At 39.8% G+C, this 27,056-nt stretch overlaps 1 protein-coding gene across 1 annotated transcript in view; it reads left to right on the top strand.

Moving 5' to 3' along the window:
• Positions 1-4,553: 4,553 nt before the first annotated feature.
• The window catches only part of WIF1 (WNT inhibitory factor 1), a 67,137-nt gene continuing 44,634 nt past the window's right edge, over positions 4,554-27,056 (top strand). Inside the window, exons 1-2 of the mRNA XM_012661552.1 lie at positions 4,554-5,102; positions 5,588-5,727. Of these exons, the coding sequence (XP_012517006.1) occupies positions 4,955-5,102; positions 5,588-5,727 (288 nt within the window). The 5' untranslated portion in view covers positions 4,554-4,954. The remainder of the gene's footprint in view (positions 5,103-5,587; positions 5,728-27,056) is intronic.

Here is a 27,056-nt window from a genome sequence, read left to right as displayed (position 1 = left end):
TTATTAAAAATCAGGAAATATTTGTGCATAAAGTGAAAATCATTCTGCATTCCTGTTCCTACTCTCCATAGATAACCACTGGAAATATTTTGATATATAACAGTACATAATCTTTCAGACATTTTATATATATATATATATATGTGCACACACACATATACATACACACACGTGAAGTTATAATCTATGCATAGTTATGTATATATACTTATTATATACATAGATGGAGACAGAGAGAGGCTTTGTGTTTTTAAAAAAACAGAAATGTATTAAGCATAATGCTTAGCAACTTGTTCTTTTCATGTACTATCTGTGGCTCCCTTTCCATAGCGGTGTGCTACAGGAGTGTCTGCACTTTCCTTCTCCTGGCGCAGCTGATATGCCCCAGTCTCAGTCCCAACCCCTGCAGTCTCCAAGATAGTTCTGGCTGAGACTGGCAGGGGACAGTAGCCAGCAGAAAGGCAGCTTGCCTGGGCGAGTGAGGGTTGGGCAGGTGAAGTAAAAGTGTGAAGCAGGCCGGGAAGAAGAGCAGTGCCACTGTGGAAACAGGACGGGGCTAGCCCTGTCTGAAGGACAGCCACTGCTCATGCCATCTGATCATCCCCTCGTCAGAAGGGAATAGTGCCAGATCTCGAAATTTTCAAGAGAAGACAGAAATCTAAATTTTCATGAAAAATCTTCTGATTTTCAAATGTCAGAAGCTAAATTTTTTTTAAAAATGTATGCAGGTCTTTATCATTTATTTTATTTTTAAAATACACTTTATATTTTAGAATAGTTTTAGATTTATGGCAAAAATGGTAAAGACAGTACAGAGAGTTCCCATATACCCCACACTTCCATTAGTCCAGTATATTTGCCACAATTAATGAGCCAATATTGGTACATTATTACTGATAGTTTTTAGATTTCCTTAATTTTACCTAATGTCCTTTTCCTGTTCCTAAATCCTATCCAGGATATCACATTACATTTAGTCGCAATGCCTTTTAGGTATGCCTTTTAGGTTCCTCTCAGCTATGAGTTTCTCAGAATTTTTTTTTCGATGACTGTCAGTTTTAAGGAGTATTGGTCAGGTATTTTATAAAAATGCTCCCCAATTAGATTTTCCTGATGTTTTTATCATGACTAGACTGGGGTCATGGGTTTTCAGGAGGAAGACCACAGAAATAAAGTACCATTCTTATCACATCACATAGATGGTACGTACTATCAACATGACTTATCACTGTTGATGTTGACCTTGGTCACCTGGATGAGGTAGTGTTTGTCAGGTTTCTCCATAGTAAATTAACTCTCCACTCCCTTTCCCATACTGTACTCTATGAAAGGAAGTCAGTCTGCACATCCCACACTGAAAGAGCGAGGAGTTTTGCTTCACCTCCTTGGAGACAGTGTCTCTACGTAAATTATTTGGAGTTGTTCTCAGCACAATCTTCCATAACCAGCTCCTATCTACCCTTTTTGGCTGTATCCCCAGCTGCTCCCTCGTCATACGGATCAGTAGCTGCTGTTCCTGCAGAGTGCCATTCTTTCTTGTCCCTTTTTTCTTGCTATTTATGCTCTCTATGCGTGGACTTTCCTTGTCTCTCTCCCTTGGATGCCCAATTCCCCAGTGACCTTCAAGACTGCTTAAGTACCCTCCACTCTAGGATGACTTCCCAGAATCCAGTCTGTATTAGGAGACTTTCCTCTTACTTAGTCCCAGAATACCCTGTGCATGTCCCCACCATGGCATTCATTCCTCTCTATTGTTCATTCTCAACACTCTCCCCTGTTAGACTGAGAGTCCTATGAGAATAGAAGCTGTCTGTTTACCTGCCTTTCTATCCCCAGTGCCTATAAAGTGCATGCATCAGACACTTGGTAAATAATTTTTGAATGAAAGAATGAATTTAAAAAACTTTCAAAATTCCAGGTATGAGATTTCTTCTTTGAATGTCCAGTCTTTCTTCCTTTTATCAACAATCACCATATTCTGCCCTGTATTATGGCTGTTTGGGTGTTTGTCTTACTCATTTTAGTAGCTTCAATGCTCTTTGAGGGCTGAGATCATGTTTTGTTTGTCCTGTAGTTTCTACGTTAGTGTTCTGCACATAATAGGTGTTTAATAAATCTCTGTTGAATGAATGAATGAGTTAATGAAGAAATAAATGAAGCTGTCTGCAAACATAATTGATGAGAGTGAATCACACGAGGAAAGGAAGGAGAATGGACTAGAAAATAAATGATAGAATTTTCAGGCTAAACGAAGTTGACTGGTAATATCTCCTACCACATTATTTCCAAATTTTTATCACGTGCAAATAATATTGTCACATTTTTATTTGAGTGGAGAAATTTAACTCTATTCTAAATGAAATAGCTACTTTGTCTCCTCCTTAACAACAGAAAGGAGAGGCAAGCCTGATTCAGCTCCTAGATGGACAATCCCACAAAAAAGATACAACGTTACTTTTAAAAATAGCTGACTGTTGTATATCGCGATGTATATTCCCTCCTTTCATTTAAAAACCAAAAGAGCTTAAATCTGAGATTTTTAAAATAGCATTTTCTTTATCTATCTATCTCTAATAAAATATAATTCTTCTACGTGTCCTCTGCTAAGAAGTGAACAGAAAACAACCACTCTGGAAGGAAAAAATGTCCATACAACAAAATAGATTACCATTATTATCAACATCGATTTCAACTGCTGAAGAAGAACTTCACTCAGAGGAAGCAGAATTAGGGGGGAAGTTAGTCCCTCTTTTTCTCTTACCAAAAAGTAAATTTTATGAAGGATATTTCTCGATTAATATTTGATTAGAACAACCTGTAGAGGGCGTCCTTGCACCAAGAGCCATAGAGACTTGAGCAATATTAAGGGAAAAAACGACTGACCACAGGCTCCAAGACAAAGAAAATGTCTATTGTGTTATGAAATTATTATCTTTAACTGGATGACATTGGCATTACAATGCTAAAGTATCTTAAAGGTTGCCTAATGTATTAATACATTATTTAAATAAATATTCACTGAAATAAAAAATAAAATGTTGGAAAAGAGGTAAATATTTTTATTTTAAAGGAAGAATGGCTGTGAAGCTTTGGATGCAGACACACTTAATTATGATTTACTTAGTATTAAGTATAGTCATTAAGAGAATGAGCTTTGAAATCAAAGCTGGGATTTGAACCCTGACTCTGTCACTTACCAGCTGGATATTCACAGTCAACTCACTTAACTTTTTGAGCCTTGTTTCCCCATCGGTAAAATGGGAATAATAATAGTACCTAAATAAAAGTTGTGAGGATTAAGTAAGCATTTAAAATAAAAGTACTTTAAATATTAAGACACTGCAAGTTTGAATTAGTCATAATTAGACAGACTCCTTGTCTAATTGCTTTCCTCTGTTTTTCTATAAGTTTTATAGCTGAAAATATTTCATAATTGGAAATGTATATAGTCTGTTCTGTTTAGTAACTTCTCATGACCTAACATTGATTTAACTTAATGCATGCACATGTCAGCTTCTCTTCTGTTGTTTCTGTTTGTTTTTCCCTCCTGAGGTGTCCACTACTCTAAAAAGGATTGAGTGAAACACCACGCCCAGCCCCAAATACTCCATCCTTGGGGCATTTGTCACAGCATCTGGGTACTAAAGAACAAAAAGAAGTAAACAAACCTCTTCTGAGTCTGAAAACTTTCTGAGTTTTTGAAAAACCTTTTGCTTCTGTTTTCTTTGCACATCCAAGGAATTGGGCAGGAAGCAAAAGTAAGTCCTTTCTTCTGGGGCCGATGGATAGGTTACGCTGTAGCCGATTGCCTGCCAAATAACGCTTCCCACAGACAAGGCCAGAGCCTTGATCTTGCCCCCCAAGCACCTGTGATTTCAGCAACTGCACGCACCTCCAACTTTCTTGAATCACCAGCCTATACGTAGATATTCGTGACTTTAGGGCAACCCTACCCCAGGGAGTCAGGCACCTCTCTCATCCAGGGCCCAGGGAACTCTTCCAGGCACTGCCGGGTTATCAGGGAGACAGAAAGACCTCCCCAGCAGTTGGGTGTCTGGCAAGTGCCCGCCGAACACCTGCGCCTCGAGCCAATCCGAGCGCCTGCAATCAGCACCACTGGACAGTTAAGTCGCGGGTTTTAACTGCGTAGGAGCGTGCAAAGTGTCAGCGTAGCGCCGAACAGAGAAGACAAGGGATTGCAGGGAGAGAACTCAAACTGGTGGAAAGGGAGACAGAGGGGGGAATATGATCCTTTACTTAGTATCGGGGTAGAAATGGGAGTCGTCGTCGTCATCATCATCATCATCATCAGCGCTCAATCAAGCCCACCATTGTCTGTTCACCCCATTTCCCTCCACCCAAGCCTCCCCTGGCCCGAGGAGGAGCGAGTGCCGTCCCAGGGGTTCCTTGGAGTGCTCTTCCGCGCGTCCCCCCCGCACCGCACGCGGACTTTGCGCTCCACTGGGCGCGCGGCTGCCCCGGGGTCCCGAGCGGCCCCGCCCCCGCGCCCTGCAGCGCCCCCCAGTGGCGGCCGGCTCAGCCTTGAGGCCCCGCTGCTGGCTCGCACCTCGCGGGCGCCAGCCCTTGCCTGTCTTCTGCTCTCGCTGCATGTGACGCTGGGACTGCTGGCCTCGCCGAGTGTGCGAGCATCTCCAGCTTTGCCAGTCTTTCCTCTCTGCCTTCCCCTCTCCCGCCCGCGCCCCCTCCTCTTGCGCAGCTCGCGCCGCTCATCCCCTCCCTTCTCGCTCTCTTCCCTCCCTCTCTCTCCTCCTCCTCCTCCTCCTCCGGCTCTCCCAGGCAATCTGGCACCCAAGCCAGGAGGCTGCGCGCCCAGCCGTCTAAGCGGGAACAGCTCCGGCTGAGGGAGCTGAAGCGGAGCCGAGAACCTGACGGCCGCAGGTTGCGTGGGTGCAGCAGCAGGAGTTTCGCCACCAGCGAGAGGGTCCTGAGCAGCATGGCTGGGAGAAGCACCTTCCCCGCCGCCGCGCTCCGGCTCTGGAGCATCCTCCTGTGCCTGCTGGCGGTGCGGGCGGAGGCCGGGCTGCCGCGGGAGGAGAGCCTGTACCTGTGGATCGATGCTCACCAGGCCAGAGTGCTCATAGGTAAGGCCCCCCGTCCAGCACCTTCCCCGCCTGTGTCCGCGCGCTCTCCACTCTTCCATTACAGAAGGAGGGATACATGTTTAAAACTTAATTCCCCAAGGAAGATTGCTCCCCCTCTTTTAATTAAATATTTTCCATCTGAAAGCATATGAACTTTCTTAAGAAACCAAAGCTGATCTCGTGTTCTGATCACGCTGTTGCTGGTTTTTACAGCCCTACGTTTTTAGGTGCACCTAACATTTGTCTGCATCAGTTAACCCCATGCCCATTCCTTTTCCCTGAGAGCATGTGTCTCTTGGCATCATTCTTACCACATACAGAGGAACATTAGTTTCAGTAGCGTTGTTGGTACCAAAAGCAGGTGGTTCGTGAACTGAAATGACCCCTACTCATTCTTTGGTTTTCTTTTTGCATGAAACTTCTGATTTAGATTCTTTCAAGTCCACCTAATTTGATAGTTTTGTGTATCATTTTTTAAAAAACAGGATTTGAAGAAGATATCCTGATTGTTTCAGAGGGGAAAATGGCCCCCTTTACACACGATTTTAGAAAAGCACAGCAGAGAATGCCGGCGATTCCTGTCAATATCCATTCTATGAATTTCACCTGGCAAGCTGCAGGGCAGGTAAGTTCTGATAACCAGGAAGGGGGCAGAAAATTACCCTTGAACATTTCCACAGCCTGATGGCAGGTAGGAGTAATATTGTATAGTGTGTAGTCTGGTACATTTTACAATATTTAAGAGCAATTTCTCATCTGATCGCCAGAGAAAATAATTAATTTCCATTTATTTAAAGTTGTCACATAAATTAAAGATTCTGAAAAGAAAAGAGTAGACAATGTGCCTAAGCTCACTATTTTGGTAAGACTCTTGAAGCTGCTGGAAATGTAGAGACACAAATACCACATCACTGTGTTTCTGTGATCACTGATGTTAAAATTTAACATAATATTTAAAAGACTTTTCTTCATAGTATGTACTGATGTATGTCCTTGTGACATTACTTATACTTCACAACAAATTTATAAAGTCTATCTTGCGTGTTTTAAAAAGTTGGTATGTTGAATGTTACTCACTGGAATGTGAATGATATACGTGTTTCTGGTAGAAGTTCATAGACTCAAAAGATGTCACATAAGAATGTTGTAAAATATTGCAGCCTATTGATTTTTTTAAGTTACTATTTTAAATGCTTTCATGTGGAAAAGGAAACCGTGATCTATTTTTATGAAAAAGCATTTCTTTTATTTCATAGTACATTAGCATCTTTCATATGTTACCTTTTGCACGTTTTCAGTATTATATAAATGGCCCCTAATTTTGGAAAGAAAGGAAGAATAAAATGCTTATGTGAGTTTAATTTCTTTTGTACAATTGGGGAATTTGCTCTAGAGAACAAATGGTAAGTAATAAATTCTTTTGCTCATTAGTTGGCAAAATGTGTCTACTATGACAATCATTGTAATTATAATTCAAATCACATTTTCAGGGCTTTTTTTTCTGAAGTTACTTAAATGGCTATTTTCAAGAAGAATGTGATACAGAAAACACTTTATAAAAAGTAACTATTTTGAATTGAGAAACACTTTGGTTTCTTCTAATTACCTATTATGGTATGGACACTATCATTTCCTCCTCCTCTTCCTCCTTCTCCTCTTCTTTAGATAAAATCTAGACCCTTCAACACTTCCATTGCTATGTGATTTTTAAAAATTTAAGTTTTTGGATGCACCAAGTTTATAACAGGAAGGTCAGCTATTCCAATACTCCCATTTTGCAGATAAGTTCACTGAGGCTTCTATTGCTCTATAGGGAGAGTATTCCCTTTCTCCCTACAATTCCCTCTTCATAGATACTTTATGGGCAATTAAGTTTGGAATGTTGTGAGGTCAGTAATAAATGGCCTTTCATTATCTCCTTTTCTTTTCACCTGAATCTATTTACTTGTGGTTGACCACTTGTCAGATGGTCATTAATTAAAGAGTCAATTAATTCTATATTTTTGAAAAGACATTTTTTGACCTATACTTTTATGGATTCATGAGAATCATTAGAATGGTAGCTTAAATTGCACCCCCTAGCTGAAAGGATTTGGTAACTGGATAACTATAGCAGAAGTGGAAAATGCCAGTAGCTCTTTTCTTTTTTATTTCTTTTCTTCTTTCTTTCTTTCTTTCTTTCTTTCTTTCTTTCTTTCTTTCGCATATGAGTATGTCTTTTGAAGAATAGAATTTGAAGCAAAGTTTTAAATCCCATATTATCTCCCCTATTACTTTATAGCATAGTGCATGTTTGTAAATACTGACATATTGATGAGTACGAAATGGATTGACACATCATACAATCTCAGAAATATGTCCTGTGGGGGATTGGGGAAGATAGTGGAACTGGCATGAAGATCAAGTTTCTAGCATCTTTTTTTCTCCTGCTAAGTGTTGCTCACCCATGTGAATCATCTCATTATGCAGGACAAATGTTAACACCTCAATTAAGTTACTTGCCTTCTATGTTCAGTCTATCCTGAATAGGTTACCACAGGTAACTACATGAAATCTGGTGTCTGTTTTTCTTAGGGTAGAAGGTGGCAAGGAGGAAGGATTTATACAATGCCAAACAGCAAGATGTTTTAAAATATAATTTAAATATGACTAATTTTACACACTGAAGTTATATGATTCCAGAACCATAATTTTTGAAATGCATAGAAATTTTGAAGATGGGAAAAATGTGATATCAAGACCGGTTAAGTATTCTGAAAGGCATCGGTGGCTAAAGCCAAACCACATCAAAACATTTATATAGAAAATGGAAAGTTCATTCCATTATCTAGTTATTTCATTCAAATGATATCAGACATTTAGGTGTTTCCACAATACATAAACAAAACACATAGCTGATTAATGAAATTTCAAGCTCTATATTTAAGTGTCTTGGCAGCACGAAGACAAAGTTAAAATAACTTTAGGATTGAAGACCTACTAGAGACAGTAAGGCGTTATCTACTTCCAATATATTTAGTTCAGTAGCCCCAAGTGTTTTTGGTGCCACTTAAAACACATTTCCTGTTCTACTGCAAACGAATGCAAATAAAAATTACAGTGAGATTAATTTCCCCGCATCAAGTTGGTCAAATTCTTAAAAAGTTATTTTAGTTGGTGGAGAATTAGGCATACTCATATGCTGCTGATGTGCATGGCTGCCTTTTTGCAGGGCAATTAGACTCTGATGGCAAAAGGCTTGATACAGATCCTTTGTGAAATTTTACTTTCAGATTTTCTTTCAAATTTTCAGATTTACTTTCAAATTTTACTTACATTTATGCTAAGGAAATAATCATGGACATAAATAAAAATTTAGGTTCAAGAATGTTCCTCATCATGCTGTTTATAAAAATAAAAAAATAGACACAATTTAGGGTCAGCAATAGTGACAGAAGAATACAATGAAGCGATAAGAAGGGTACTCTAGACATCCATTTGAGACCACAGAAAGATGTTCCTTCAATTAAGTAGTCTATAACATAGTGTATCCTGTCTGATTCCATTACAAAATATGTTGGCAGTCATAGGAAAAATCATCTAATCAACATCCGATCCTCCAAGGTGTAAACACTGGTTACATCTGCTTCTATCATGTTTTGTTTTTTTCACAATAAATGTGTGTTAATTTGTAATTTTTAAAAGTATAAATTAAAAACAAGTTACAACTTTTGTAAGTTATATGAGTTTAAAATTATGTGATTTTCTGTATTATAAATACTTTATCTATATTTGTTATCTGGCATCAATTTTACACTAATCACTCAACAAAATGGTAAAACAAATGGTTTTCATGGGTTATTACAACTAGGGAAACCAAAGAATTCACTAATGCTCATCTGATTCTCACCAGTTTCTTTTAAGGTCCCCTAAAATCTTTCCTGCCTGGAATCATTTTTCTTGACCTCTCTCTGTCCCTGCAATTCTCATTTTCCATGGACAACTTTTCCTCAGTTTTATCTCTGATTTTATTTTATTTTATTTTATTTTTTTTTTTTGAGACAGAGTCTCACTCTCTTGCCTGGGGCGAGTGCCGTGGCGTCAGCCTAGCTCACAGCAACCTCAAACTCCTGGGCTCAAGCAATCCTACCGTCTCAGCCTCCCGAGTAGCTGGGACCACAGGCACGCGCCACCATGCCCGGCTAATTTTTTCTACATATATTTTTAGCTGTCCAATTAATTTCTTTCCATTTTTTGGTAGAGACGGGGTCTCGCTCTTGCTCAGGCTGGTCTCGAACTCCTGAGCTCAAACAATCCGCCCGCCTCGGCCTCCCAGAGTGCTAGGATTACAGGCGTGAGCCACCACGCCTGGCCTTCTGATTTTATTTTTAATACTCATTTTCTGACATGCTTTTTCTCAAAGCTTTTAGATGAAAGAAGAATTTCTACTGAAGAGACTTTGGCTTAAACGATTTTTAGTAATTAAGGGAAAATACCTTTTATTATTGTATATAAGTTTTTAATAGTTGATATTTTTCAATGAGGCATGCCTTATTCTTTTTTCCTAAATTTGAGACAGGCAGGAACCATGAGCAACAATTTTGGTTTTCTAAATTAGGTGCTAATCAAACATTTTATTTGGAAAATAACCCTTTCTAAACCCAATGGCTTTCAAGTAAAAATTTAATGAGGAGTTTTGTTAGACAAATCTGAATCTAACATTAGGACACCACTGCTGATTTCCATATGAACCAATTGGGTGTAAGGCCAAAATGTTTTTTTATGTGGCTCATATAAATAGATCTTTATTTATAAAGATCACGTAGACTTGATCTTGATAACTATAATATGTTCTATCAGCTCCATAAATACGCTAAGGTGCTATGAATCTAGTACTTAGGTAATGGAGCATCTCTTTTTATGTTGCCTTTTTTAGCAGTGGCAATGGATTTATGTTGACCCATCTGTATTAGTTTTTGAACCTCTTTGTGACCAAAGGCCTGGATTTCTAAGATGGATGGCAAGGGTTGGGGTGAAATTGGTGTCTATGGAATAGAAGTTCTCTGGGCGAAGATAACCAACCAGTATTAATTTCAAATCCACCACTTGGAGTACTAAGCAAGCTCTAGTCATCTGTACCAACGGGTCCAGATCTTAAAGTAAATTTTTTGTCATGTAAAGTGTGCAGAATTCTTATAACCACTAGAAGTCAGTGGTGTAGCTTCATTTTTCTCAATTTCAAGACGTTTAAAAACAAAACTTTAAAGTGTTGCTGTGGATGCAGGAAAAGAAGAGGAGAATTTTGTCTGCTGCCCTGGGGATTTGTGAGGTCACGTGTATGTTATTGAATAACTAACTTTATAGAATTAAACTGCATAAACATGTTTCTTTGTTTTTATGTATGACCATCGGAAATAGGAAATATTAGATATGCTGAGGGTACAGCATACAAGTGCAACATTTTCCAACACGTAAGGGTTGTTATAAATGAGTTAATGACACTCATTAGCTCCCTATCAATTAAAAAAAAACTTCTCAATTGAAAACTGTCAGAAATAATAATAATAATAATGATAATAAATCAAGTAGAAGGAAAGCTTGAGAACTTTGCCCAGATAGTAGTGCCTTTGTGAATGATTCTAGTCAGTATCTAGATATCTAGTCAGTATCACCCAAATGCAGCTTTAAAGTGAGAAAAGTACCTTTGGAAAAAAGGTAATTCAGAAACAGGCCCTTTCTCTGACAATTGACTTACATTTTTGCTGATTTTTTAAAAACAGAATTATTCTACTGACATGTTTCTGTGATATCGATTGGATAATCCAAGGCCATCATTCAAATATGCCTAAAGCCCCAGATAGCTTGTTTTTCTCTGTCCTGTTTGATATGATGTAATACTGGTCCCATTAAATTGGCTGCAGTTTGCAGTCTCAGGTTTCCCATTGGACTGGACTGGAGTTAAGCAGACCTATATTAAAAGTATTTTTTTTCCTTTCCTTTCTCCCCTTGACAAAAGTCAAAGAAAAATAATAGAGGGTGAATTTTAATTCAAGTATTCCCTCTCCATCTTCAAAGGAACTGCCAAACACCGTTAAACACCTCTTTCCTACCCCGAAGTTATGAGAACACATTATTATTATTTAAATCCCTTAATGTGTACTGTCCACATTTTTTCCTAATAGAGTTATGATTGTTTTGGTAGTTACAGCCCAAGTGGTTTCATACCTTTGCACTCCTGGGGTTTGCCGTCATACCTTAGTGGTGGTTTTATGTCACCAAATGAAGGAAATGCCTCGTTTTCTGACCCCTGTTCCATGGTTTCAAAGTGGGAATGTGGATATGTTTACATACTGTGGGCATGATGTTTTTAAGGAGGTACTCATATCAAAAGCACAGCTTTAAACCTTTAATGTTTAGATTCTGCTATGCTGTGGTATTTTGTATTGCGGTGTTGTGGACATGCCACTAGGGATCAAAGAGTAATTCTGCAGAGAGCCCATTTCATTTAGTGAAGCAGGCATGTGCCAGCCATCTGTTGTATCTGCTGATAGAAAACAGCAGTAAGTTTCTCAAACTTTTGCCAGAAAAAAAAAAAAAAAGGCTTTATTGCTTAGAGGAGATGAGTTACAAGGTACCTTGTAAGCCACATCTGGTTCTATAGGGATTTACATGGCATAAATGTAAACTCTGCTATGTCTTCTTTCCACGGTGGTGTAAAGGCGTGTAAACAAACCCTTCATTGGTGTCCTCCTTGTTTATTCCTGACTTTAAATTGCTTGCACAAATCAAAGTCTTTTACATTGTTGTGATGAAGCAGAAAGTTATGATATTCAATAAAGCATTTTGTTTTGGATTAAACTAATTTAATTTACCTGTCCCTGGTGCATAAGATGGGTGCTGTGAGGGAAGAACTTTGGGGACTAAGAGTTCAGTGATAATGTCCTTCATCCTCTTGCCAGATCTCTGGAGGAGGCCTTGTCAGATCAGGGCTTCTTTTGCCGCAGTAATTTAGCCAACTGGCTAAAGTTATATGGTAGTAACTTGGCTGCGTTACCATGGACCCTTGGTGGATGGGGGTTTGTTTTCCCACGTAGTGTTTCTCTCTGACTCAAGCACTCAGTCAACAAGCACAGAGCAAGGCACAGAGCATACAAAGAGGAATAAACTCAGTACTTGCCCTCAGGAAGCTCATAGTCTAGGAAACAAATATTCAGCACACTCACCCAAATGAGGTTAAAAGTACAGGATTGGCTGAGTGCAAAAAAGAAGCCACTCTTTACCTGCCTGGGGGAGGCAGGGAGCCAGGGGCACTTCAGTGAGCTCACTGAGCAGATGATGTTTGAATTAATTCCTGAAGGATGAGTCAGATCAGCTGGGGGGCGAGGGGGTGGGGGAATGCCTTCCCAAGTGGAGAACTCAAGACGCTCAACTGCGTGGAGGTCTTCAAGGGGAATACATGCTCCAGGTGACCGTAAGGGGCCTTGTGTCTCATCCGAGAGGTAATGGAAACCCGGCGAAGGTCAGGGTCAAATAATGGAGAAGGGCTCTGGGGGAAGAGAAGTAGAAAGTAGAAACAACTTGAGAGGTTTCTCTCTGCTCTGCTGTGGAGAGAATGGACTCAACATCTTGCAAGTTTGTCCCAGGGATGTATTGAGTAAATCTTTACTTATATGTTGAGTGGGCAATGGCCTTTCCACACCCCAATTTATCTCTTCTTTCTTACTAAACTTTTGGAAGAGTTTGCAATGATTAGTCTCAGCTCCAGGTTTTGTTTGTTGGTTGGTTGGTTGGTGATTAGGGCATGGAACTATAAAATAAAAATCACTTCTTGTGAGTGCATCAAACTAAAAAAATCAATTTAACTTTCTAATGGAGTCTAGAACTTTGAATGTAACATAAAAGGGAGCTTAAATAAGAAAAATAATATGCTAATTTGAAAAAGAATTGACTTAGCAGCTATTTTCAACTCCTACACTACCTTTTTAAACATCAAGAAAAGTACAATAAAAGTATAGAAATTAAACTTGGCAGGTGATCCTTCGGTTTAAAAAATGAGAGCCTGAACACTGGAAATGGATTTATTTAAAATAAGCCTGTTTCTTCAAGTATTTGATTTTGTTTTAAAACTTATTAGCTAAAACTCTAAAGTCACAGGACAATTACTATTCCTCCCTGTTTTTCTCATATAGACATGTGGATATCCATCCTTCTGATCTGTACATTTTATCTTCTTTTTGGATTTTATGGATGAATATGATGAAAGAATCTTGGGATATTATCAAGCATCTTTTGAAACTCATTTACCTGAATAAAATCTTGCAGGGCAGCTAAGTATTGTGGGCTTGGGACAAAGGGAAAGTTTAAGGGGTAAATTCTTAAGCAGGCAACACCAGAAAGGAGATGAATGTAGTCCTTGCTTAGCTGCTGTTGGCCAGAACTCAGATCATGCCCAGGGAGTAAAACACGATTAAGAACCAGTTCCCTAGACCAGCCTGAGCAACATAAGGAGACCCTGTCTCTACAAAAAAAAAGGAAAATTAGACAAGTGTGGTGGCACAGTTCTGTAGACCCAGCTACTCGGGAGGCTGAGGCAGGAGGATCGCTTGAGCCCAGGAGTTTGAGGTTGCTGTGAGCTGTGATGACGCCCCGGCACTCTAGCCTGGGCAATAGAATGACACCTGTCTCAAAAAATAAAGGAAGAAAGAAAGAACCAATTCCTTGCTCTTGAGAAAATTAGAAGCTAACTGGAGCGACAGATATATAAACATATCATCTTAACAATTCCTGGAAAATGATATTGTAGAAGTACTGAGGTATTCTCAGGTTATAAAGACAGCACAGAGAAGTATTAATAACTCCAGAGCTGAGTCTATTGAGTTAGCCAAGCAAAAGTGTGGAAGACGGAATGGTTTTTAGGGACAGGAAACAGCTTGAGGCAAGGCACAGAGACCAGAAATGCAGTTGTCTGGGAAGCTGGCACTTAGGTGTGGTTGGAGTGTACGGTGTAAGGTGGAAGAGGGGTAGGCAGGGACTAGGTCGTAGAGCACTTTGTCCGTCACACTAAGGCATCTGAGACTTATTCTACAGGCAATGACGAGTCAATCAATGAAGATGCATAAAGCAGAGGACAACAGGGCCAGAGTTACATGTTTAGATCATCCTGTCAGCAGGGTGGAGGGTAGTTTTGAGGGGAGCTCGACTGCAAGGAGAGAAATCTGGGGTAATGAGAGAGGAGATCTGGGATGAAGAGGAGGGAGATAGATTGGAGAAATATTTAGAAGATAAAATCTGAAAGTTTTGGTGCTAAGAATAAGGAACGTCTCATTTCCTCCATTCTGCTTCACTAACTTGGCAATAACCCTGTCAACCTTTCCATCCTCCACCCCCAAGCTCACCTTTCCTGCCTCAGGGCCTTTGCACATGAAGTTCCTTCTGTCTCGAGTGCACTCTCTTCAGATTTTTGCATGGCTTGTTCCCTCGCTTTCCCCATGTCTGTGATCAAATGTCACTTCCTGTGAAAGACTTCCCTTGATTCCCCTCCCTAAAACAGCCACCACCGCTTTCATCACTCCCAGTTTCCTTCTCTGCTGTATATTTCTTTTCTTTTCTCTTTTCTTTTCTTTTCTTTTCTTTTCTTTTCTTTTCTTTTCTGAGACAGGGTTTCACTCTATCTCCTGGGCTAGAGTGCAGTAGCATCATCATAGCTCGCTGCAACCTCAGACCCCTGGGCTCAAGTAATCCTCCTGCCTCAGCCTCCCAAGTAGCTGGGACTACAGGTGTACACCACCATGCCTGGCTAATTTTTCTATATTTTGTAGAAATGGAGTCTCACTCGTGCTGCTGTATATTTCTTCATGGCACTTAGAATAATGATAATACTTAATTATAATTGGTTTTAATTGTTTAACTGTTCCATTCAACATAAGCCCATGAGAGCAAGGACTTGGTCCTGTTCACTGGGTATCTCCATGTCCTGGAACAGTTATTTGCTGAATGAGTGAATAAGTAAAGTCAGTTCCATATTATTATCATTTGACAGATAAGGCAACTGAGGCACAGAGGAGCACAGGTCACAAAGCTAGTAAATGGCAGGGCTGGGATTCAAACCTAGACAGTTAGGATACAGAGCCCTCGCTCTGGTAAATGCTAAATAGAGGTGTGAACACAGAGCTCTGGGAACACAGAGGAGAAAGCAGCTAATTGTGGCTGGGGGAGTAGGGGAAGGCTTCACCAGGGAAGATAGGTAGCAATGGAACTGGCACCTGAAGGATGTTCATGAAGCTGTTTAACCAGCCAAGGCAGGGGTAAGGCGCTGTAGGAAGGGCTGCCGCAGAGGCAAAGGAGTTGCCAGAATGCAAGTGCATTCTGGAAAGGTTAGCGGTGCCTGAGACTGGAGCTCGGTGTGTGGGAGGGAGAATATTGGGGGCTGGGGACAGGGGGAGATGAGGACATGAGGCTGGACATTTGGTCAAGGCCAGGTGGAGAAACACTAGAGCCTGCGGAAAGGTCACTTAACCCATTTGGGCTCTAATACTTTTACCTGTAAGAAAAGCAATCTGGGTTACTTCTAAACTCCTTGCAAATTTGAAAATATTATGACTCTAACTCTGAAGTAAAAAAAATCTTCAATCATTTAACATTAATGGTAATATCTTTATGTAAAATGTGATATCTGTCTTCAGATTTTTAAAAATTAATGCACAAAGATTCTTTTCTCCAAAATTGTCTTGTTTGTTGCCAAATTTAGAAACATTCTCCTCAGAATACCCCTTTATTTATACTATGTTAACAATAATAGGCAGTAATTACATAGTGCATACTCTGGGCCAGGTGCTCTTGGAAGCATTTTACAGATTATCTCAGTGAATCTTCACAATGACTTTGAGGTAGGCACTATTATCGTCTCCAATTTATAGACGAGGAAACTAGGACAAAAGGAAGTTCAGTTACTTGCCCAAGACTACACAGCTAAGAACACTTAGGCACACATTTATATACTTCAGAGATCTGTATCAGATCTGCTCTGATACCTTTTGGAATATCTTCTCGTTCCAAACAATAATAACTTTTGGAACAGCTTCTCATTCTAAAAAATAACAATTTAAAGAACACTTATCAATGTTCACTATGTCCTAGGTCCTGAGAATATGAATTTTAACTGATCTAACTGCCTTCAGGAAGTCACCATGGCATCATAATAATTGTGATAAGTTCTCAGGGCCAACATGGACAAGGTTTCTTGTTGCACGTGGGAACCTGACCAGAGGGGCAGGTGGGAGCTGGAATCCAGCCCACACTTCACTTCTCAAGTCTTATACCCTGACACAGAGCTGTGTCTGTCGAGAGGGGGCACTTCTACCTAATTTGCACAGTGACTTCATGGGGGCTAGCTGTGGTCCCCGTAAATGCCCTAAGAAAAGTGCCATGGGAGCCTAAAGCCAGAGGAGTTTGCCACTGATCACGTAAATTCGCAATTACTTAAAGCTGGAGAAGACATCACCAAGGAGGCAACATCTGAGCTGGGTCAGGAAAGATGTTTAGGCTGAGTGGCCAAGGCAGGTGGGGTTGAGGTGGGCATTCAAGGTATCCTGAACAGCCCTCAGGGAGGTACACAGAACTGAGAATCAGTGGTGTGTTTGGAGAATGACAATTAGTTAAAACAGTTAAGAGCTTATGGAGCAGAATTGAAAAATATTGTTCTAAAAAGGTAAGTTTGGGAAAGGTTATAATAACATCTATGCGCCATAGTTGACTTTGTCTTAAAGATAATGGGGAGCCATTGAGTGTTTAAAAGTAGATAATAGTGTAGTACCTGTAGGGGGTGTAACTTTGGCAGCAAATGGAAGCAGATGATGGGATGCGTGACTGAGGACCAGCAGCCAGTTAGGACATTATCTGAGATACAATGAAAGGTGGGGAGAGCCTGGACTGAGGCAGGCAGGGGAGAGAAAGAGGAAGGGACAGACTCCAAAGGTACAATTGACAGGACTTATTGAATGTGGGTGTTAATGGAAACAAGGGAGTGGAGGATGGCTCTGAGATGGCTGGGGGGATAGTGATGTCTTAACTGAGAAATTAATTACAGGAACAGGAGCAGAACAGTTTGGGGTACAAAGACAAGGGGATCCACTTGGAAATTGCTGGACACATTTTCTATTGAACATTCAGATGGCAAAGTCTGGTGGGCAGTTGAAAAAATTTGAGTCTGAAGCTAAGACGTGGAGTGGAGAATGGAAATATTGATTTTGAGCACTGAATCTTCCTCATCCTCCCTACCTCCCCCAGCCTTCTTTTGACCTCAACTCAATAAATATTTCTTGAGGTCCCCCTAATGCCAAAGCTTAGGCTGAACATTAAAAAAAGTAATGTAAACTGGATGTGAAGCTTGCTCTCAGGGAGATCACAGTCTAGTGTGGAGACAGGTATGACCCAAATCACAGTACTGTAGTATGAAGCATATTATCATCGCAGTATGAGCAAGGTGCTGTCAAAGTGCTGAGGAAGGCACATGAACTGTCGGAGGAGCGGGGAATTGTCTGCACACGGTTCCTGGTGTCCTTCAGGGTGTACCCTGAGACCTGTAAACCAAGATATTCACAACCGGAACAACTTTTGCTCTGTTTAACTTCATAGCCTTTATGTACTTGAGATAATTGAGCCTAATGTATTGTGCCTTCCAATTGCCATAATTTTTTGGAGCTGAATATGACAAATGTCACAATATCACGAGGTGATAGAGCAAGTCAGCTCTCTCAAATGAAACATATGGAGCAACCTTTGAGGAGATGAGTTTGCAGGAGCTGAAGATAGGCCTGAATAAACTTACATTGCAGAGTGCGTTAGATGCCTTATTTGCAAGGGCTGTTTCAGCGTCAGTCACGGGTGCACCAGTGGCAGGATTCACATCTGAAGTCAAGGCTCTATGGGACATTTCCCACTTAAGACAATAATCAGATGGATCCCAAAAGACTTGTAGAATTACTCTGATTCCTACCATTTGAAGGTTCAACCAATATTTTTATTTCCAGTTAGAACTTGATGAGGATTTGGTCTTGTATTAATATTGCTGTCACTTATAGCAATAGCCAGCAGATGGCAATGTAAAAATTACTTCATGGAATTTTCTACTTCAACAAATTTTTTTAAGGCTGTGGGTGCTCTCTGTGTAACAGAAACCCATTTGTGGGGTACTGTGATCTTACTCATTTCAATAGACCATTACTGTGTTCAGTAGGTTGGAAAATAAACTTGCTCAAAGTCAGTGTCACTGATAGCATTAAAGCTCATATGTTTGGGAACTCATCCTCACTAAAAATGTGAATGATTTTATTACACATTGATTGCATATTTCTTCCTTTTAAATCATTGCTCAAATTCAGGCAGAAGTTAAGTTTTGAGTTATCTCTTCATCTTCATCTAATTTCTTCTTTGCCTTCTTGGCTGTATATTTAGAAGACACAGAATAGCAGAGTTGGAAGAGATTCCAGAGCTCATCCAACTCAAAGAGGCCAACCTTTCTCCAAAGTATCCATGAATTGTGGTCTTCTGGCCTATAGTTGGACATGCCCAGTTGAAGCTCCATTGGGATGCCTGGTCACATAGATAATTTCTGGCCTTGGTCCTCTCTCTGTCCTTTGGAGCCAGTGCGAGTATGTTACAACCCCTTTCTCATTGGAAACTATAGGCATTTGAGGCCAGCTTCCATCCCCTTCAAATTATCTTTTCTCTATGCCAAATATCCCCAGTTACTTCAGGTACTTCATATAAGCAACTTTTCATTTCCAAAAGTACAATTGACAGGACTTATTGAATGTGGGTGTTAATGGAAACAAGGGAGTGGAGGATGGCTCTGAGATGGCTGGGGGGATAGTGATGTCTTAACTGAGAAATCAATTACAGGAGCAGGAGCAGAGCAGTTTGGGGTGCAAAGACAAGGGGATCCACTTGGAAATTGCTGGACACATTTTCTACTGAACATTCAGGTGGCAAAGTCTGGTAGGCAGTTGAAAAAATTTGAGTCTTGACTCCAAAATATTTATCAAAAGTATTGGCTGGGTGCAATGGCTAATGCCTGTAATCCTAGCACTTTGGAAGGCCGAGGAGGGAGTATTACTTGAGTCCAGGGGCTCAAGATTAGCCTGAGCAACATAGCAAGACCCATCTCTACAAAAGATTAAAAAAAAATTAGCCGAGTGTGGCGGCGTGCACCTGCAGTCCCAGCTACTGGGGAGGCTGAGGCAGGAGGATCACTTGGGCCCAGGAGTTTGAGGTTGCAGTGAGCTATGATGATGCCACTGTACTCCAGCCTGGGTGACAGAGCAAGACCCTTTCTTAAAAATCCAAAAAACTGAAAATAAGTATAAAATTATCACAGATGGAATTTACTGGTACTTTACTCTTTATACTCTGATGAGAAAAGAATTCATTGCTAGAATTGGAGATTAACTTATAGAATTTAAAAATCATCTTTTGGTCTATGAACCTTGTATAATAAACTAAAGAAGAAGAAGAAGGGATTGAGCACAGGAAAAGAAAAAGAAGTAGGAGAAGGAAAAGAAAATAGAGGAAAATAGCTAAAGCTTATTAAGTGTTTTTTATATGCCTGTCATTGTCCTAATCACTTTTCATCGTTATCTAATTCCCCCAACAACCCTATGAGATAAGCACTACTAATACTTTCATTTTACAAAAATGGCAACTGAGTCACAAAAAGGTTAAATCATTTGCCTGAGGTCACACAACTAATAGGTAGCGGAGCCAGGATTTATACTCAAGTAGTCTGACTCCAGAATCCATGATGAACTTTAATTGAACTCTTTGAAATCAAGATTTTCCTGACTCTTCATCTGTATTGTTTACATATCCCTCTGTGTCCTGTGTGCATTAGTTTAAATAAAGATACTGAGCAGGAATTTACCTTCTTAGAGGAGGGTAAAATAGCGTGGCTTCAGTAAATATTAGGTGGACTTGCTTGACATTACCTTTTTAATAGATCAAAATGATTGAATTTTATGTGATTTAATCTAATAATAAGAAGTTACATTTATTGGGTATTTGCTATGTGCCAGCAGCTCTTCTAAGTAATTTACGTAGATTGTCTCATTTAATACTTGGACCAACTCTATGAGCTGAAAACACCATTTTAATCTCCATTAAAGATAGGAGAAAACTGAGGCACAGAGAAATTACGTAATTTGCCAAGGTCACACCGTAGTCACCTATAGAACCTGGGTTAGAACCCTGGCAGTCAGATGCCAAGGTATGTGTATATATGCATATGTTATTTCATCTCTATATTATATAAGGGTAGGCCACCTGTCCATCCAAATCAATTTTTAAAAAAGCAGCTTCATTTGGAGAGTCCTTCCTTACAAGACACATTTCAGATCATCTGAGTCAAGATCCAGTTCAGAAGCCGGATGAAATTAATACAAAATCCTCTTGGCTCCAGACTGACTGAATGTCTTGGATTCCCAGAGTTTGAGCATTAAGCTTATCTGGTTTCTTGAATAGCTGCAGGCTTGAGTTTAGAGTTATTGTTGCATGTCCTGCATTGTCCAAGGTTTGAGGAGGGACCGAGTGTAAACTGGTATAGCTCTTCTGAATTGAGGTAAGATATTGTTCTATCATTCTGCTAAAGCAGCAATACCTTTCATTTATTGCACACTTGATAGTTTCAAACATGCTTTCATTTATATTATCTCATTAAGTTCATTCAGTCCTCCCAATAACTGAGAAAAACCATGCATTAATGAAACTTTAGATAACTAAATATGAGGAATAACTGAAAATTTGCAGTGAGTGGCCCTTAGCCAAAAGTAAAATAATTCAAACCTGATCTTTAATAGTTGTGCATTCTTCTATAATACACAAAAGATTCGTGTGTTTGTGATTTTATAGAATTGCTTTTGCCTTTCAATAAAAATAAATAAGGGCCCATTGAATAAGTATTATTTGAATTATAAGGAAACATTTAGAGTGGAAAATATAAGTGGATTTTCATTCCATTACATAATAAGCATAAAAATAATTACCCTTCATCTGTTTCTGTACTCGATATTTCGGAGATATTTTGCCATCCATTCCTTGAGAAACTCTGCATATTTAAAGGCTTTTAAAGCTTTACTTAAAGAATGATATTTACTTGATTGTAGAAAGTTATCCCCCCAAAAGAAAACATTGCAAGTTAAGAGAGGTGATTGAATCTCTGAGTACTGGGCACAGCAAATGGCCCTCCCTAATATGGGTGGGCCTCAAACAATCAGTTGAAGGCCTGAATAGAACAAAAAGGCTGACCACTCTGCGAGGAGAGAGAGCTCCTCCTGTCTGACTGCCTTCGAGAAGAATCACTGGCTTTTCATGCATCTTACGTCTGCTGGCTTTCAGACTGGAACTGTACCACGGGCTCTCTTGGGACTCTAGCTTGCCAACTGGAGATCTTAGGACTTGTCAGCCGCCATCATTGTATGAGCCAATTTCTTATAATAAATCTCTTTAAATATATCTCCTGTTGGTTCTATAATATTTCTCTGGAGAACTCTGACTTATACACCATGTTTTCTGTAGTAACTGCCCACCAATGGGAGAAGTTACTATCAAAGACAGGCAGAGCGGGCTCTCGATCAATTTAACCTCTTGAGCCATCATTTTCTTCAAGTACTAAAAGGAAATAATTAACTTACTTTTCACAATGGAAGCAAGATGCAGTTGCATAATGTGTACAAATACTTGACACACAGTAGACACTGAAAAAGTAGGGTCTTTTCTTCCCTTTGTGTGATTGAGCTGTTAGTGCTAGGTGGGAGTCGTGAGGCCAAAGACAGTCCGCCAGATCCCAAGCTGGGGCGTATGCTGGCAGGATGCCCAAATTCCACTGAAAGTGAATGGTGTCCCACTCTCTGAGCTCAGAGTGTCACACTGAGCTGACCTTGGGGGACCTGGCTTCCAGCCCAGCTCCCACACCAGCTATCTGGAACCTCAGACAAGTATTTCACTTTCTTTCTCATCTGTAAAGTAAAAGGGTTTTTTCCCCCCCATTCTAAAATGTCTGTGATTTATTAGTCATTATAATTTCTGCGTTGTTCTTAGTTTTGTGTTTGGATTCAAATCACAGTAACAAAAAAACAGCTTGGTTATACGGTTACTCATAACAAAAATAAAACAAACTTTGAGCAGAATTAACTTTTCAAAATACTGTTTGCCTGAATAATGTTAATAAAATCTGCTAAAATCTGTTTTAGGCAACTTTTATCTGGTTTCTCTATTGGCTTGGTTTCAGTCCATTCAGTTTGTCTGATAAACTGACTTCAGGAGTTAAACTCTGAGGCAGGTAGACAGAATGGCTGTATTACTAATATTTACCCTTTTGGACCTTCTGCATATAGTAGTTCCTTTCTAGATATTCATAACCTTTATTACTGGAGTGGCTCTTTACAAAAAACTGAGAAATCAACTCTGAGATTTTTGTCTCTCTGTTATAAATTGAAGTTTTTACGTTGCTAGTTGTTCTTCCAATAATTATAACTTGCAAAACCCATTACTCACCAGGAACGTAAACTGGACTTCATTAGAGTTTGCAGTACTTAATTTCCTGGGCATAACTATTTTTATGAATCCTGACAGCATTTTGTTTTAAGTTCATTACTTTTTTCCATCATAAACTAGTACACACTCTAAAAATTTTGGAAAATACCGAAAAGGAAAAAGAAATATGGGAGAGGAAAAGTCATACATAGTGAACCCACCTAAGAAAATGTTAGTATTTGGGGGGGTTCTATCTAGTGTTTTTTTTTTAATTGAAGTAACAATTTGTGTCCTTTTTTTGTTTGTTGTTTGCATAAGGACAGTAGAGCAGTTTCCCATGTTACAACAACATTAATGGCCACACGATAGTCTGTGGTTTATTTAAACATTCTCCGATTTAGGTTATGTCTAATTTTTCACTATTAAAAATAACACCGAGAAGAGCAACTTGATGTGTAAGACTTTTTCCATGTTAGGATTACTTCCTTAATGGAATTCCTGTCAAAGTGACGGTCGTTGTACAGGTTCTTGGCACATATGTTATTGCCCAATGGCTTGTAATGGCTGCTCCACACTTCCAGCAGAATTATACAAGAATGTCTTTTTTAGTATTCTTTTGTGGCTTTTAACAAATCCTCCAAATGAAGCTTTCCAAGTGGTACTGATAACTGTTGATTTGTGCCCGCATTTTTGTTCCGTTATGACAAGTGTATCTCAGCAGGAATTTCATACTGTAGGGGGCAGTGGGGGATCAGTAAGCGGTAGGTGAGTGATTCTTCTCCCTTCACTACCAGGCTGTTAAGGTCCGTCAAGATAAGAGGCTTTGCACAGGTATAATTATTGATTGTGAGCACGGGACTCATCAGATAGATACCACATTATAAATTATACTTCCAGTATAAAAATGTAAAACTAGTGGGTGATTTCTAAAGAATAAAACAGCTTATTTCTTTTCAGCATAGCAAAGAAGCACATTTTCTACTAGTTTTAAATCAATATGAGTAAATAAATATTTGTATGAGTTTCTCTGCACATTTCATATACAGGTGCAGATGTACTTATCCATAAATATTTTGATATAACAGTGATCGTAACACTTATTTTTGTATATATACTCTTTCTAAAAATTTTTGTATATTAAGTAACGTATTCTCCCAACACTCAGGGGAGTTAGTTCCTCAATTTTCATAAGGACAAGACAGAGTGGGGATTAGCAAGTAGATCAACTTCATAGTTTAGAGAGTTATTGGCATCAGTGGCTGGAACATAGCACTTTTTAAGAGAAAGAATGATGTATTTGCTATATTTCATGCAAATGTGAAAACTCTGAGCAAATAAATATACTCTTATAGGTGTTCATAAAAGAAAAAAACAAATTAATTTGCTGGTCAGAGCTCCCAGAACTGTATGTATAAGTGGAAGAAGAGGAAAAAGTAGATGTAGGAGAGTCTCTAGACAAAGTATTCAGCCAAAGAGCTGGTTTCACTTGAACCAGCAGTCTTGATATCTGAGTAAATACTCTGTATTTTAGGCTTTGAAGTGTCTGTTAAGTTATGCTGAATTTGCTGTCCGTGGAATAAAAGAGTTTGAGGCAGCGGGGTAGGGGCGGGGGAGCCCGGTAGGTAGACACAAATTACTGTTTATAAACTGCTGGCCTCTCTGCCACAAAGCATCTTCGGCAGCCACTTCAAAGGCAGGAGCCATCACGTGGCTTCTCTGAGCGAAATCTCCTGCAGCGAACATGCGGCAGACAGGAGGGAAATGGGCAGGTCTGATGGAGGGAAATCAATCTCGACCATCCCATTGGCTCGCTATAAATAATCTCTTAAATTGGATATCAAAATAGATTTATGCAATTTGAAAACATTAGGAATTGAAAAAAGGCAAAAGTTCGTCTCCAAAATTTGTGCACTGAATTGCCAGGTTTGCATGTTTCTGAGATTGCTCATTGGATCTTAGATCACTAAAAGCTCAGAAGTAATGTGCTGAGACTTTCAGAACTAACTCTTTATTGAGCCCATCAATTCTTTACCCAGATATGTATGCAGAATGAACTATTAATATATTCTTCCCAAATGTTGGGACTCTGTGTTAAACTTCAGAAGAATATGTCAAGGGCTTCCTTAGAATTACAAACTCTTGGAAGGGAAAGAATCATAATACTAGTTCAACCACCTTATTTTTCAGATGAGGAAACTGAGGACCAGAGATGATGACCAACTTCTGAGAATCCCAGAGAGAGTTAACAACCGAGCTGGCAAAAGAGCACATGTTTTCTGACAACCAGAGCAGAGTTTTTCACTGTGTTTCAGTCTTAGGGTGCAACATCACCATATTACAGCTCAACAGTCCCATAAACTGTAGAAGGAAAAAATTGCCTACAGTTTTTCTTCCTAATGGAGTATGGGGAAGTCTGTTGATCTGTTTTTGTCTTATTCAGCCCAATAAACACACACACGTAGACTTTCATGTTCAATTGTGAGGCAATAGCTGGGTGGGACAGGCACCACTGGTTACTCAATTCTGGCCGTGATACGTTTCTCCCAGGGCAGTGCCCAGGACATGGTAGGTGTTTAACAATGGCAGAGTGGCAATGGCTGGTAGGAAGGCAGTACAGTGTCATGGAAAGTGTGCAGGGCCAGTCCTGACTGGGTGGGCTTTGGAAATGTAACCTGACCTCCCTGATCCTTAGCTTTCCCACATGATCTCCTAGAATTTTTCCAGCTCTAAAATGTCATGATTTGCTGTTTTACCTTAGAGGGGCTTTGTGAAGACTGGCCTGTTTACAAAGCTCTCTGAGATCCCTTATTATGGAGATTCCAACATCATCAAAAGGAACTGCAGATACAGATTTTTCAAACAGAGTTGAAAAGTGTTTAACAGTCAGATAACATATATGTTTAAAAATAGCACTGTTTTCCCATGACTTTGAAAAGTTGGCCTGACCCTGTGTTAACCTGTTTCTAAAAGCCTGTGTTCATAGATTGGCTTTGTCTTTTATCCACTGCCTATGGAGGAGGAAAGACATTATGTCTTTTAGCACAGCGTGTACTAACCCTTGTGTTCTGTTGTCCTCTTAATTTGTTTTAGAACTTTGGTGGCTCTTTCTTGGTGATATGTTCCTTTCCCCAGAGCCTGTCAATCCTAGAATTACAACCTCTTCCTTCCTCCTTCCTTATTCCACTCAGTAAACATATTTTTCCCCTATGATACTAGAATTTTTTAGTTTGTTTTTTCAAAGATGGAGTCTTTTTTTTTTTTGAGACAGAGTCTCACTCTGTTGCCCAGGCTGGAGTGCCGTGGCGTCAGCCTAGCTCACAGCAACCTCAAACTCCTGGACTCAAGCAATCCTCCTGCCTCAGCCTCCCAAGTAGCTGGGACTACAGGCATGCACCACCATGCCTGGCTAATTTTTTCTGTATATTTTTAGGTGTCCAGCTAATTTCTATTTTTAGTAGAGACAGAGTCTTGCTCTTGCTCAGGCTGGTCTCTAACTCCTGAACTCAAATGATCCTCCCACCTCGGCCTCCCAGAGTGCTAGGATTACAGAAGATGGAGTTTTATTATGCTGCCCAGGCTGGAGTGCAGTGATTAGTCACAGGTACCATTGTGGCACACTACGGCCTCCAACCTCTGGGCTGAAGCAATCCTCCCGCCTCAGCCTCCTGAGTAGCTGGGACTACAGGCACAAGTCACCACACCGGCTAATACTAGTGCTTTTTAAAGTTTAATTTTCTCTAACAATATCGCCCAAAGGGATATGACACAACCAAAGAAAACTGAGGGAAGACATTAAAGATATAAATACGTAAGAGATAATGCCAAGGTAATTGTAAAAAAGGCAGACAGAAGATTACAAAAAAGGCTGTGGAAAGATTCACTCCCTGGGAGGGAGATAATTTAGAAATGAATGTTGGGGAAGGATTTGATATTTTGAAACAAAGCGACTTTGAAGGGATCAGGAAGAGTAACAGAATAGAAGGAACAAATGATAAGGCCTGGGAGTGGGAAAGTAGGAAAAAGAAGTAGACAATGTGAGCATCTTCATATTTTGCTTGTCAGAGTCACGAATTAGAGTATCTAATAGTTGAGTTTCCAAGACTAATCTGAATGGAACGCCACCCAGTATGTACACCGGGTGACATAGGTTTATGCTTTGGGTTTGGTTCTTATATCTATTGTTCAGCCATCCCGTAGAATGGTAAAAGCTAGATTTCCCATTTTGGTCAGTAAGGATGCCAAGTAGGAAGGGATCAATATCAATTCTGAAATAGAGGTAGATCTCTCTGTTGTTTCCTGTCCTCTCTTTTGAGGAAGGACATTAATGTAGTCTGGCACTGTTTGCTTCTCATGACCGTATGTTGATATCTAGTTTGTTCTCCTAGGTACTAAAAGAGCCATGAAAACAGATATTGATACTGACTGGTCTGTAATTTCCAGAGCCATTCTTTT

Source organism: Propithecus coquereli, unplaced genomic scaffold (assembly GCF_000956105.1).
Source record: "Propithecus coquereli isolate 6110/MARCELLA unplaced genomic scaffold, Pcoq_1.0 Scaffold72, whole genome shotgun sequence".
In the NCBI taxonomy this organism is placed as follows: domain Eukaryota; kingdom Metazoa; phylum Chordata; class Mammalia; order Primates; family Indriidae; genus Propithecus; species Propithecus coquereli.
The sequence above is the reverse complement of the archived record's forward strand: the minus strand, read 5'-3'. Positions and strand labels throughout refer to the sequence as shown.